Source organism: Ornithodoros turicata, unplaced genomic scaffold (genome assembly GCF_037126465.1).
Source record: "Ornithodoros turicata isolate Travis unplaced genomic scaffold, ASM3712646v1 Chromosome88, whole genome shotgun sequence".
Lineage (NCBI taxonomy): Eukaryota > Metazoa > Arthropoda > Arachnida > Ixodida > Argasidae > Ornithodoros > Ornithodoros turicata.
This window is the reverse complement of record NW_026999396.1, coordinates 269,263-283,415: the sequence shown is the minus strand read 5'-3', so window position 1 is coordinate 283,415 and position 14,153 is coordinate 269,263. Positions and strand designations below refer to the sequence as shown.

The following is a 14,153-nucleotide window of genomic DNA, read 5'->3' as shown; positions in this document are numbered from 1 at the left end:
TAGCGAGTGACGCTTTCTCGTTCTTCCAGGCAAAGAATTCCGGCTCACTCTCACCATCCGCCGTCTTTTCTTATTATGCATTCAATGGAGTGACAATTAAACTACACCACGATTGTGAGGTTTTCAACGCACGAGGAATAACGTGACACTATAGTTTCGAAATCGACGAGAAAGTACCCAGAACGGTGCTTAAGGTACAGTAAGTGTTACTTGGGTACTTGGTAGATTAATCCCATACACTAAAGTGCATCGCGCTTTGATTAAACGTGCACACGCCGTGAGAAACACAAGAAATACTCCCATACATCGTCTTTTTCTCTTCTTTATTGGTTGCAACGTCACAGTGGTTGCAGTGGAAGACGTCGCTTCAGAGGTCTGAACTTGATTGACCAGCTCCCGTGGCTCAGTGGTTAGCGTGCTGGCCATGTCGCGTCGAGACTGGGAAGTACCCGGGTTCGAATCCCGGTGCCGGCTGTGCTATCTGCGGTTTTTCCTGGGTTTTCCTCAGGCGCTTTCAGACATACATATGCTGGCACAGTTCCTGTTATGTCCGCCCAAAGAAAGCACAACGACTGCCTCCCATGCCGAACAAGAACGAAGTGTGTGTGTTTATTATCAGCTGAACACTTAAGTACAAGACGGGATACGCCCCCTTGTTCCTTATCAGTGGAACCAACAAGGGTTTAGACAACCTTGCCTGACAACAAACGCGCGGTACAACATTCCTCCCGCACAAGTTTTCAATTACAAAAACACAATATACTATCGAGTACAGAAATGAAACAGGCATACAAAGCACCAGAAACAGTTGGAAGGTTCGCATGCAAGCTTACATAGGTTCTCCAAGCGCTTCGTACGTAAGCCTGTCAGGTGGCCTTGCCACTCTTTTACTTCGCCTATGTTCCTCGTCGGGAACACTTTCGACACTAGAACTGTCCCCACTGGGTATTCGCGAAGTCCCTGGCACGTCAAAGTATTCGTTGTCGGAAGATTCTGAAGTCTCCGCCGATTGCTGCTGGGAACTGTCGTCCGAACCTGCAACAGCTCCAGTCCTTGACCTGAGATGGTCACTGTGCACAAAGCGAACCTTTCCGAGAACACGTACCAAGAAAGTTACCTCACTGATCACTTTGATCACTTTTCCTGGTGACCAATTAACATCCTCTCCCCTGACATTCTTAACCCAGATGAGACTTCCAACCTGGAACGTTCGTGGGCGAGAGCGTCGTTTATCTGCGTACATTTTCATCCGGTTTTGCTTTGCACGACGTGCATGGTCGTAGCCAGGCTTCAGTAGAGAGAGACGGGTCCTGGGCAGCCGTCCCAAGAAGAGTTCAGCAGGCGTTTTCTCGGTCGTTGCATGAGGTGTCGTGCGATACTGAAACAGAAAATTCGAAAGTTTAAGCTGCATGCTTCTTTTCTTGTTATCGCTTTTGTCTTCTTCCAGCTGCTTTAGAAGAGATTTCTTCAGTGTTTGGACCGCGCGCTCCGCAAGTCCGTTCGAAGCAGCGTGATATGGCGGTGTTGTCGTGTGGATGACGCCATTCTCTTCCATGAAGTTACGAAATTCTTCGGACACGAATTGGGGACCATTGTCCGTTACAGCTTCTTCTGGCAATCCGAATTGGGCAAAAATGGTTCGCAGTTCTTCGACTGTCCTCTGAGCTGTTGTCGTGGGCATCATGATCACCTCCATCCATTTGGAATAGTCATCAACGACAATCAAGAAATTCGTCCCATCTTTTTGAGCGAAGTCTAGATGCACTCTCTGAAATACTCGGGTCGAAGACGGCCACGGCTGTAATGGTGGAAGGGGCGCACTGTTCTGAACGCACTGGCACACATGACAGTTACGAACAACATTTTCAACGTCGGTATCCAAACCAGGCCACCATACGTTTTGTCTACTCAACATCTTCATTTTCACCATTCCCGGATGGCCTTCGTGCAGAAGCCCAACGACTACTTCACGCAGGCTCTGTGGTATTACCACCCTGGCTCCCCACACCAGACAGTCGTGGTCTGTCGAAAGGGAGTCCCGTCTTTGAAAGTAGGGTTGCAGCGCTGGATCATCCACCTTCTTTGGCCATCCCCTTTTTGTAATTTCGATGACTCTTGGCAATACAGGATCCTTCCTGGTTTCTTGTTGTACTGTCCAATTATTGAGAGGGACTTGTTGCAACGGCGAGAAATACTTCAAGGTGTCTTCTTCCTCCGGTATTGTAGCAAGTGGGAGTCTTGATAACGCGTCGGCGTCTTCGATGTGACTTCCTTTCTTGTACACAATATCATAGTTATATTCCGCAAGTAGAAGTCGCCAACGTTCAATCCGCGCGGCAGCCACGCCGGTTGACTTGTGTCCCAATTTTAGAAGCGATGTTAGCGGGTAGTGATCTGTTACGAGGGAAAACTTTTTCCCGAAGAGGTACTTGTGAAACTTTTTCACAGCAAACACTATCGCGAGTGCCTCTCTTTCGATTTGTGAGTAGTTTTGTTCCGTGCTTGTCAAAGTCCTTGAAGCAAACTCTATTGGTCGACACACTCCTTTAGTTACTTCCTGCGATATCACTGCGCCCAGCCCGTACTGTGAAGCGTCACAGGTCACCTGAACAGGCTTACTCGAACAATACAAAGCAAGTACACTTGCACTGCATAACAAACTTTTTGCTTTCTGAAAACTGGACACACAGTCTTTACTCCAAATCCAAGGAGCATCTTTCTCTAGCAGCTTATACAATGGTTTCAAATGGGTAGCTAGGTTCGGAAGAAATCGTGCATACATATTTAGCATACCCAAAAAACTGCGTAGTTCAGTAACATTAGAAGGTGCAGGAGCCTCTGTAATCGCTTTCACTTTATCTGGCGAAGGGCGCAACCCATCTTTATCAAGAACAGAACCCAGATACTTAACTTCTTTCACAAAGAACTTGCTCTTATCAACATTAAGTTGCACAGAATGTTTAGCAAGTCTGTCCAATACTAGTTTCACATTTTGAAAGCACTCGTCATAGTCTACACCTCCAATTAACAAATCATCGATGTAGCACGCAACCTTAGGTAGCCCGTGCAAGATTTTATCCATTGTGGCCTGAAAAATTGCAGGCGCACTGGACACCCCGTAAGGTAGACACGTGAATTCAAACAAACCCAAGTGGGTATTCACTGTGAGAACTTTCCTAGCCTGCTCGTCAAGCTTAAGCTGTAAATACGCAGAGCGCAGGTCAAGAACAGTGAAAACACAACATCCCGTGAAAGTAGCGAAAAGTTCGTCTGTACGTGGAAGCGGGTACTGCTCAGTGCGAAGATTCGGGTTAACAGAAACACTGTAGTCCCCACAAATTCTTATCTTGCCTCCTGGCTTTGGTACAACAACAAGCGGGGTTGCCCAGTCACTTGTTTTGACTGGTGTCAGTACCCCTTCTTCCACCATGTGCGTCAGTTCTTTTTCTACTGCCTCACGAAAAGCAAATGGGACATTGCGATGTTTACAAAATACCGGCAACACGTTATCTTTAAAAACAAGACTTGCAGTGAAACCCTCTATTGCACTTTTCCCTTTGTTGAACACAGCAGGGAACATAGCCTTAAGTGCCTGCAACGTCTTGCCTTGTGACGAATTGTAAAACACTGATTGCCAGTCAAGTTTCAACTGCTTGAGCCAATTCCTGCCCAACAAAGCTGGAAGCTTTACAGTGCATTGTTTCACCACAACCAGAGGCAATACTTCCGTGCCTCGCTTACTTTCAACAGATACGTCAATCACTCCGACGATAGGAACCTTATCTCCCGTGAACGTTTGTAACACAAGGTCACAGTGTTTCATCGTACCAGAAGGCTGCAACTGCCAGTACATTTGCTCCGGCATAAGCGTTACCGCTGAACCCGTATCAATCTCAAACTCCACTTCTTTACCTTCGACTTTCAGCATTGATTTTACTGGTGGTATGCCAGTCACCGAATTACAACGAACAATGCTAACATCTTGTTTTATCCTTTGTGGTCTACCAGAAGCGTGCCCCGTAACACATTTCCTTTTAACGTGGCCTTTTTTTCCACACTTAAAACACTTTGCATCTATAAACGGACATTTCTGAGGCGTGTGAGCCGAAGAACCACATCGAAAACAGGGGCCTACCGTTTGTTTTCGCGGCGCAAAGTCCTGTCGTGAGCTGCGTAGACGGTGCACGTCCTCTGTCGTAGACGCCGACGAATGCTGAAGCACTTTCGATTGTTGCCCTGCCAGTTCCTTGGCTAGGGCCACTTTGTAGACATCCTCAAATTTGCTCGTTCCGTCCAGCTCCAGGAGAGATTGCTGAATATCGTGTAGACGGCATCCGGCCACGAACCTGTCGCGTAGAGATTCGCCGAGAAACGACCCGAATTCGCAGGTGTGGGCTAATCTCTTCAGGGCAACTGCGAAGTCGGCCAAGCTTTCTCCCTCCTGTTGGTACCTCCTGTGGAACCGGGTGCGTTCAGCGATGAGAGACCTCGACGGCGAGTAGAGTTTCTTAAGAGCTGCCGTCAACTGGTCGAACGTCCTAGTTGCGGGAAGGTCCGGCACCAACAAATTCTTCAGGATCTTGTAGGCAGTCGTGCCAAGATAATTTAAAAACGTCGCCGCTTTGTTTTCCGCTTTGACATCGTTGACACTGGCATAAATCTGGAATCGTTCCAGATATTCCTCAAAGGATTCTTCCTGGGGCCTGAACTCATGAAACCTCGGCATTGTGATCCCATCCGTCGTCGCCAATGTTATGTCCGCCCAAGGAAAGCACAACGACTGCCTCCGATGCCGAACAAGAACGAAGTGTGTTTATTTTCAGCTGAACACTTAAGTACAAGACGGGATACGCCCCATTGTTCCTTATCAGTGGAACCCAAAAAGGATTTAGATAACCTTGCCTGACAACAAACGCGCGGTACAACAGTAGGCTGCACCATAGACACTCTCGACAGCCACCCACAGAATTCTGGGGACCACAGATTTTCTGTTAAAAAATGCCAAACTTGGCGTAAACGTTCAAAAAGGCCGAACTTTGTTAACAATTTGCTTCATGACGGAACGTCTGAGGACATCGAGCTTAGTGCCATTCGATAGGACGTTGAAAGAATTGTCGTGCTATATAAAGTTCATTTTTCTCAGTCCAGCGTTTTCTGTGTTATTAGCTTGAGAAACGCACATGGTAGGCGAAAATTGCCAATGTTGCATCTCAATTTTCTCAAAAATACCATCTTCGATTTCCTTGATTATTTTTGAAAAGGTAACGTCATGTCTCTACTTTAGACCCCAAGTGAGACAATCTTTTATTTTTACCTGAGAGACGCGCAGTGATTTTTTTGGTCAGGCATGGTCCACGAGACTGCAGCCTTGCACGCCCCACATACGAGCACGCAACCTTCAACAACAGGTCTCCCGCTGACGGAGAAATGAATGACCGCACTTCGTGAGCTTGTTGTAGTATCCCCAGAGCATTACTTTACGTTTACCCAATGGTATCCCAGTTCCGTTAGGCTCATTCAAACCGTGGGAGAGTACATGAGTTGCCTGTGCGCCCTTGACGAGAAGCCTCAGTCCGCGAACATACCGACAAAGTAGTGAGAAGAAATGAAGCGCTTCGTGAAGATCTTTATCCAATGGTAACATCGTAGCTTTTGGTTCAGGTTGCCGCCAGTCGCCCGGGCAGTGTGAAATTCACATCCTTCTCATTGGTAAAAGAACGTTGTGGAAGTTTCGAAAAACGTAAAGTGTGCCCATTCCGAGACACCTGCAGATGATAGCTGCCACTATTGGATTAGTATCATCCGAAAGCTTTACAGGACCTTTCACGTGATGTAAAGTGACTATGTTCAAGCGCATTTTTCGTCCACCTTGTATCGCAAAACCACGAGTGGTACGCGAAAATTTTGCACGTTCGATCTTAATTATTTCTAAAACGCCAGAATATTTTTCACGATTAATTTCACAGGGGCAGAATTATGCCTGTGCTTTGCGCTGCTGGTAAGGTAGGTATCTTTTCTCTTTTTGATTGAGACGCTGGGCTACCTTTCCGTGGAGCGATTTTTCCAGACAAAGGCGCTCATCGTATGTTTACGTGCGCGCTTTGCTTTGTAGTCTTTGCTTTGTAATTTATTGCCCAGATGTTGCATTCTGTACTTATTTTGCACTTATGGTACGTATGTTTATTTTTTCCTTTGAAGACGCAGGTCAATACTTTCGTAGGCGCCTTGAACTTGCTATTACGCACTTTCATGGGAGTCGCACGCACGACGTGTGCGTATGCACGTGCGCATATTCACTATTCTTCCGCACATGTGCTTGAAGCAATGCCCATACGCACGCTATTTGGCTGTCGTGCGAGTTAATATTAGGAATGCAGAACTACGGCCACACGGGATAGAAAGTTACAACACGTGAGAATACAAATTTGTGGCCGCCTGGTTGCAGCCGTCTCTTAGCTTGGGCGCAATAAGTGATAGTTCCGAAGCTGTCCATGCTACTTTTAATTAGTTTTATGCCCCGTAGCGTTATTTCGGAACCACGACGAGTACTATATACAAAGCCCGTAATACAGCTGTCATGACAGTATGTTGCTGCTCTCAAGTATAACACGTTCGCCCTCCACGAGCTGTGTCAGTGCAACCGTGGGAATCAAAATTTCCGACAGAACAACGCACAACTAAAATCCCTCGTTTCCAGTAGCCGTATGTACCTTAAACCCTCGGTGTGGTCTTCAGTAATCCTTTTGGCATCCATGCGCTTGAACTCAGTCACTTTACATCATATGAAAGGTCATATCTAAACCTATCGGATGATGCTAATCCAATGGTTGCATCCATCACCTTCAGGGGTCTCGCAATGGGCACATTTTACGTTTTCCGAAACTTCCACAACGTTCTTTTTCCAATGGAAAGGACGTGACTTTCACACTGCTTGGGGGACTGGTGACAACCTGAAACAGAAGTTAGGATGTTTCCACTGGATAAAGATCTTTACGAAGCGCATCGTTTCTTCTCACTCCTTTGTCGGTATGTTCGAGGACTGGGGCTTCTCGTCAAGGGCACACAAGCAACTCATGTACTCTCCCACGGTTTGAATGAGCCTGACGAAACTGGGAGACCATTGGGTAAACGAAAAGTGATGCTCTGGGGACACTACAACAAGCTCGCGCAGGGTGGTCATTCATTTCTCCGTCAGCGGGAGACCTGTAGCAAAGAAGAGGTTGAAGGTCGCGTGCTCGTAGGTGGGGCGCGCAAGGCCGCAGCCTCGTGGACCCTGCCTGACAAAAAATAATCGCTGCGCGTCTCTCGGGTAAAAATAAAAGATTGTCTCACTTGACGTCTAAAGTAGAGGCATGACGCCACCTTTTCAAAATGCACCAAATCATTAAATCTGTTAAAAGTTTTATCTCACAGGTCTTGGGAGCAGATCAAGAGACTTTACACCGGGTGTGTACCTCTGTGGTTCGGTCTAGGCTGGATTACGTGTGTATAGTTTATGCGTCAGCACGTCGTTCTGTCTTAAAACGCATAAACCCCGTACATCATCACGGACTACGGCTGCTGCTTGGTGATTTCCGCACCTCGCCAGATAAAAGCTGATATGTTGAAAGCAATGAGTGGTCTTGAAAAGACGACAAGCCTATCTTTCTATACTTTACGCACTCAGGGTGAGAAGTTACCCACTACACGCTGCTCCTTCGAGAGTTGGGGGCAGACGTTTTCAACAGCTTTTCTTGAACAAGCCTTCAGTTGTTCCTCCTCTTGCTATGCGTATCTCACAACAGGTTCAACAGTACTATTTTTGTGATTTCAACTGTCAGGTATCATAATCTACTAGACTTTTACCTCCATGGACACCACCCCCCAAGGTCTAACAGTTCCTTAGCAAGATACGAGAAAAATGATACCAACACGGCCGTATTGCAACAGGAGTTCGAACATCTGAGATAAAGTTTGGGAGAGCACACAGGTTTCTATACAGATGGATCCAAAACCAACACATGTGTATCGAGTGCCATGGTGACTTTGAGATGCACCAGGGCAATCCGTTTGAACTGGTACATCTCAATTTTTAGTGCTGAGGTTTACGGAATTATTGTGACACTGAATTTCATTTTACAGCACAACATCGTCTCATCAGTCATCTACACAGATTATTTGGGGCTATGCAGGCAATATGCAGGTCACATAAAAAAAAAAAAACTCCCTTGCTCACAGGACGCGGTATCTTGCATCACAAATCATCAACACAAATACAGGTTGATATTCTGCTGGATAACCAGCCACGACGGGATACCGGGAAACAAGTGTGCTGACAGCGCAGCAGCCAAAGCAATAGACAACGACATCACACCGTTTGATATTCCTGCCCAGGACCTGATTCGGCTCCTGCGAAACTGTATAAACTCCGAGCGGCAGGAGTTTTGCCACATACAGGGAAACAATAAGCTCCACCTTGTCGAAAGGAACACTGAATGGCACGGGTATCCTCTTAAAAAACGGAATGCAGGAGATCCTGCGATGCAGACTGAGAATAGGGCTGACCTGAGCCTCTTAAGTGCACACACTGTGGTGAGCAGCCCTCTGTTGTCCATGTCCACATCTCATGTCCTCTCTTTGAAAGCAAACGTCAGTGTTATTTTAGCAGGATTTAGAAGCACTTCATACCCCCTCATGAAGGCCTCTTGCTGGGTGATGAGCCACTCGTTCAGTTCGAGGCTGTTTTTAACTTCCTCCAGGACATTCGCTTCACTGATAAGTTGTAAATTTTGTACTTCTTAGTATTCCATTTTACAAGATTCACAATGTTTTGTTCTTAATGTCATTATGTTACTTTTACTTTCCCGTGTGCCCAAACTTGATCAGCCCGAACCTTGTTTTAATCAGGCCTGATCAAGAGAAATCCGAGGTCGGCCTCTTCCAGTAGGTTCCGGGATGGATCAGCATTATCCTGCCTGAACAAAACCGGAATTTCCTGGATCCCAAAACACATAGGTTTTGATCAGGCTAGTACAAGCTGTAGTAAGGTTCAGTTCGCCCACCGAACGCGAACCTGGCATTAGTCGATGTGGATCGGGTTAACTTAGGAGCGCCGGGCCCGGGTCGGGGTTTGAGCCTTTTTCTGTTCTTTTTTTGTTTAACTCGTGTGGTACCCTTTAAAGGACTTCTGCAGAGGGAGAGGGATTTTGTAATGTTGAGTCGATAATGCTTGCGTGACCTCAAAATTCATAGCATTAAATTTAATTTTACTCTCATATTGATTTATCGATATGCCCACTGTTTTTGGCGTTCTACGGCTTTTGTCACTTTTTCGCCAAAAGCCCCAATCAATCAATCAATCAATCAGTGCATTTGTTTAGTTACTGATGTTCTGATTAGACAGAGTTTATTTTGGCTCCCTTCTCATGTCATATCACTACAATGAGCTCAATTGCAGACAATAACCTCTGTAGGGCAAGGAGCCATCTACCGAGAGATAATATTAATTAATAATTGGGGGTTTACGTCGCGAGACAACTGAGATCATGAGCGACGCCACAGCGGTCGGTCTGTGGATTGCTTTTGCCCACCTGAGGGTTCTTTAACGTGCGATGAAAGCTCACCACACGACACCCCGTATTTAACGTCCATCGCGGAAGACGGCGTGTCTAAGCAACTTGTACCATGCCACCAAGTTGCTGGCGTCCTCGGCCGGGTTCGAACCCGCGATCGCGGGATCAGAAGGCAAACACGCTACCGACTGAGCCACCGAGGCCGGTCTCTACCGAGAGAAACATATCGTGCGAATCGAAAAATAAATATGAAAAACTGACGAGGCGCCACCGTTCCGTGATTTAGTGAACTGTCGTTTCACCATAGACGATGATAAAGAACGACGCTTTTGTGGTACCCTTGCGATCGCCACACAACCGTTTTGGTACCAGCATAATGACCCCGAAAGTACTTATCATTATGCTTTTGGTGTGCATGATAGGAGCCTCTAGCTGCAAATCTTTCGGGTGCGAGAAGGCCCATCATGGCCCCGGCATAGGGTTGTGTATAAGTGGGTTCCGCTTGAGCGCAGTATGTCACTACTGTCACTCTCTGCGGTATTGCTCATCTTATGTAAGATGTGTTTGCACGATGCGTGGTCGCATGTCTTACCCACGGGACCAATTATTTGTGTGTGATTTTCACATACAAATTGGTGGTGGTGGTGGTGGCGGTGGTGGTGGAGGCGGGAGGGAAAACCACCACTTCAGTTACTACATTTTCTGCTGTATTAATACATTGTTTAGTTTTATTGCAGGGAACCAGTACTTCAGAAAATATCGTTATATTACTCATGTACTTTGATGTTATGAAGGTTTTTAAATGTACCTGCAGTATCACTTTTGAAAGATGCACCTGATGTCAATCTGACGGTGCACTATGCTGGGAGTAAGCTTTTTTAAATATTATTTTAAGATGCCCTTTGAAAATGGTCGATATCAGCCCTCGGTAGCACAAACCGATCATACGAGTACCGATATGCTCTTTTTCTAGAAGGATTTTTCCAGTGAACTGCGAGAGGTGATGTACCCCTACAAGAGCACCTCATGTACAGGTTGTCCAGAACACGCGTTATTGAGTAATAATAATAATAATACGTCATAATATTATTATTATTATTATTAATATTTCATTCACTTCGTTCAAATGATTATATTGATGCATTTATATGATTGATAATATGATATGATGATATATATGATTATGTTGATGTATATTTGGGCCATGATCAGATTTATATTGTAAAGGTCGTTAAGATGCTTGGTGTATATTTTCCCTAAGCCCTATCCTGGGAATGCCACATGTCCCACGTAAACGCAAAAATATCAAGGTCGATAGGACTTTTGAACCGTCTGCGTCATGTCTTGCCTTTGAGGGTGAAATTACTTGTATACAATTCACTAATTTCTTCTGTCTTTCGCTATTGCATTTTAGTCTGGGGCACTGGAAGAGAGAGATAACTAGTTTACTGACCCTACAGAAACGGGCGGTTCGTATAATAGCCGATATTCCTTACGATACACACACACAGCCTTTGTTTACCACTTTCAAGATAATGACGATAACCAGTACGTACAACTATCATATGTTCAAGTCCTTTCTAGTTGCCACACGACAAAATAATAATGATATGTTATCCGTGTTCACGTTATGACACTTGTCACAACGTACTCGTCACTGTGACAAATGGATAATACCCAGGTTTAGGAGTAACTACTGACATCAGTCTCTGTCTTACACCCTTCCGTACGGTTTGAACAGTTTTCACACCCAGAAGATATATATCAGTAACCTCTCCTTTTCTTCCTTACGATCGTTGTTTATTTAATTTCATATTTCGGGATAGCAGTTCAATCTCTTGTTATTTTATACACAATGCCATTGTAGTATTCTGTCATGGTTGTGTTAGTTTTAAACGTCTATTCTTATGTCAAATAGCTTTCCATATTTCGCACTACATAGCTGATTTTGTACATTTGCTTCATGCCGTAGCGACGATCATGTTAAAGGGGTAATGCCCTTGTCAAGCAGCCTCGTACTTCTTTTTGGCTTCCCCCTGATTGTGTTTTGTCTGTGGAAGCTGCAATAAAGCATCATTCATCGTTATCGTTAATTGACCGCTTGAGACAAGTAGACTCACCCACCTGCTGTCAATGTGGTGCTCTTGAGGATCTGGAGCACATCCTTCTTCATTGACCCAACTACCAACCTTCCCGAACCGCACTCTCCGAGTCTGTTAATCAGCTGGACTAGCCCCTTCTCCCTATCAAAATTGATTGGTCCCATGCCCAATCCAGCCCAACAACGATCTGCGCTCAAAGCTCTTTTGACATTTCTGGACACCATCGGACATCGATCGTTATTGTGGAGGGCTCATTATTTTATTCCCCACCTCTCCACCAGCAATGGGGTAGAGTATCGCCTCTGGCGATGAACCTCCCCACTTTCCATTTCAAAATAAAGTTGCTGTTGCTGACCTGTTTCGTACCAATTTTGCCTCTACACTCTTAAAAATAAGGTTGATAAAAACGTAGTAAACTGCTCCTTTTACAACTTTCACAACTGTGTTACTACCTTTGTATTGCAGTTACTAGCTTTTTACAACCCTATGCGTGCTTCCAAGTAGTAACTGCTGCAGCCATTAGTGGACGTAGTAAAACGGTGACGACTACAACCTATGTGTAGTAATTTCATGAAGAAGCTTAGATTTGATTGTTAATTAGTCATGCCGTAAATTTTAATCCTTCATAGCAGTTATGACACAACTTGTGAAAAACAAATGTGACTAAATGAAGGTCGCATGTGCTTTTTATGCACAAAGGAAGGAGACCAGCTGTGTCTCTGCTTTATTTTACCACCACACGAGAAATGAAATTTTCATATTTGTAACATCGAACAAGATAAATTACGTTTGCGTTTTACTATTATGGCTGCAATACAACAAACAAACAATATAGTGATCCCCTTGATGATAAGGAAGTCACTTCAACCAAGCTTTGCACACATATATCTTGATGAACGAAAAAGCTATTTAGCGTGCACTATAATAATATTTTGCTAAAAGGCACAGGTATATATTTACATTCATTAATTTAAAATTCAAAAGACTGTAGAAAGATTGTGATTTTTCAATCACTTAAAGGACAGATACCTGACTTTCCCATCTTTCTTACCAGTGCTGCAGCAATTTACACCGGGCAACATCATTCCCGGCTTCATCATGATCTCGCAGTCGATAAGCAAGCTCGCGTCATCGCACGACTTTCTCGCAAAACTTTTTCGTATATTTCGGGAGAGCGCGTGTGTCTACGAATTTTGTCACTGAATAAGCTGTTGCTCTTACAATTCGTTACTTCCAATGGTCATGCGCATCGCTACGTTAATATCCTGTTTCAAGACGATCCAATCCAAGCTATTCTACTGTTGCGCGTTCTTGTGTAGTGCTACCGTTTGTGTACCACAGTGCTGTAGTACTTCGCTCCACGTGTAGTGCTGCCGTTTTACTTTCTCGACGTTTATCATTTATATAAGGGTCCCCCGCATTGCACTTCCGAAGCACGAAATGAGTGACGAGGGTCACACTCTCCGAGGTGGTGGTGTGCAGTGTCCTGTGGCTTACGGGAGTAGGACCAAAGTTGTCACTGTCGCCGAAAAGCGTGGGGAAGATGACGTGTCGAATGCGCTGAAGCTGACAGACATCAAAGGAGGCAGTCGGCAACGCACGACTAGAGGTGAGCATGGTTATTTTCCGCATTATAGACTCTAAGTATATCCGTTTTATCGTGACGAGTCATTTCTTGTCACATTATCTGTATCAGCTGTGGTTTGTCCTTATTCCGGCTACTTGCAATTTCGGACTGCATTATTATGACGCTGCATTTTTTTTTTTCATATAATGCAGGGTGCCTACCCGTGCTTGCTGTACCATGGGGAGAAGATACATGAAGCTGGAAGCATCAAGGTCCCATTGGAAGACTTCGAAATTGAAGTTCTCGACATCGTCAGCGGCGTGATAGCATTGATAGAAGTGTATTGGGGTATCTGATGTGCAATACTCCCCAGGACAGACAATAAAAGGACGTTAGGGGTGCTTGAGTACCATTTTGAACTCAAGCACACAACTTTAGGTGCCATAGCACAAAAAGAATTGTAACTGCCCTCTCTAAAAATAACTATGAGTCCATACATTCCTGAGCAGTGTATCTGTTTGTTTGTCGGTTGTAAGTTTACTCTTGAGGGTAGTAACACCATAAGGCCAAGGTAGTAACAGCACAACGTGCAGGTAGTAACAAAAGACAACATGGGTGGTAACCACTACAACATGCGTGGTAACACTACAACCTAGGTAGCAACAGTCAGACCCAACCAACCCTCTTCATTGCTTTAGTGCAACCGCTTTGGACACGCTGCAGGCGCATGTACAGGCCGCCCTTGCTGCGCACGTTGTGGGCAGGAGGATACGAAACCAAGAATGTGATCGGGCCAAACATTGTGTCAATTGTTCTGAGAACCACCCCTCTTATTCTCGGTCTTGTCCGAAATGGAAAGCCGAAAAAAAGGTTCTACATCTTAAAGTGGCACTTAATATAAGTTACATTGAGGCAATAAAAAGGGTATCACCA

The 14,153-nt window shown here is 45.1% G+C and overlaps 1 protein-coding gene across 1 annotated transcript; it reads right to left on the bottom strand.

Annotated features, from left to right (window-relative positions):
- Positions 1-829: 829 nt before the first annotated feature.
- Positions 830-1,921, bottom strand: LOC135374644 (uncharacterized protein K02A2.6-like). The gene has a single exon (XM_064607593.1). The coding sequence runs from the start codon at positions 1,919-1,921 to the stop codon at positions 830-832; it is 1,092 nt and encodes a 363-aa protein (XP_064463663.1).
- Positions 1,922-14,153: the final 12,232 nt, after the last annotated feature.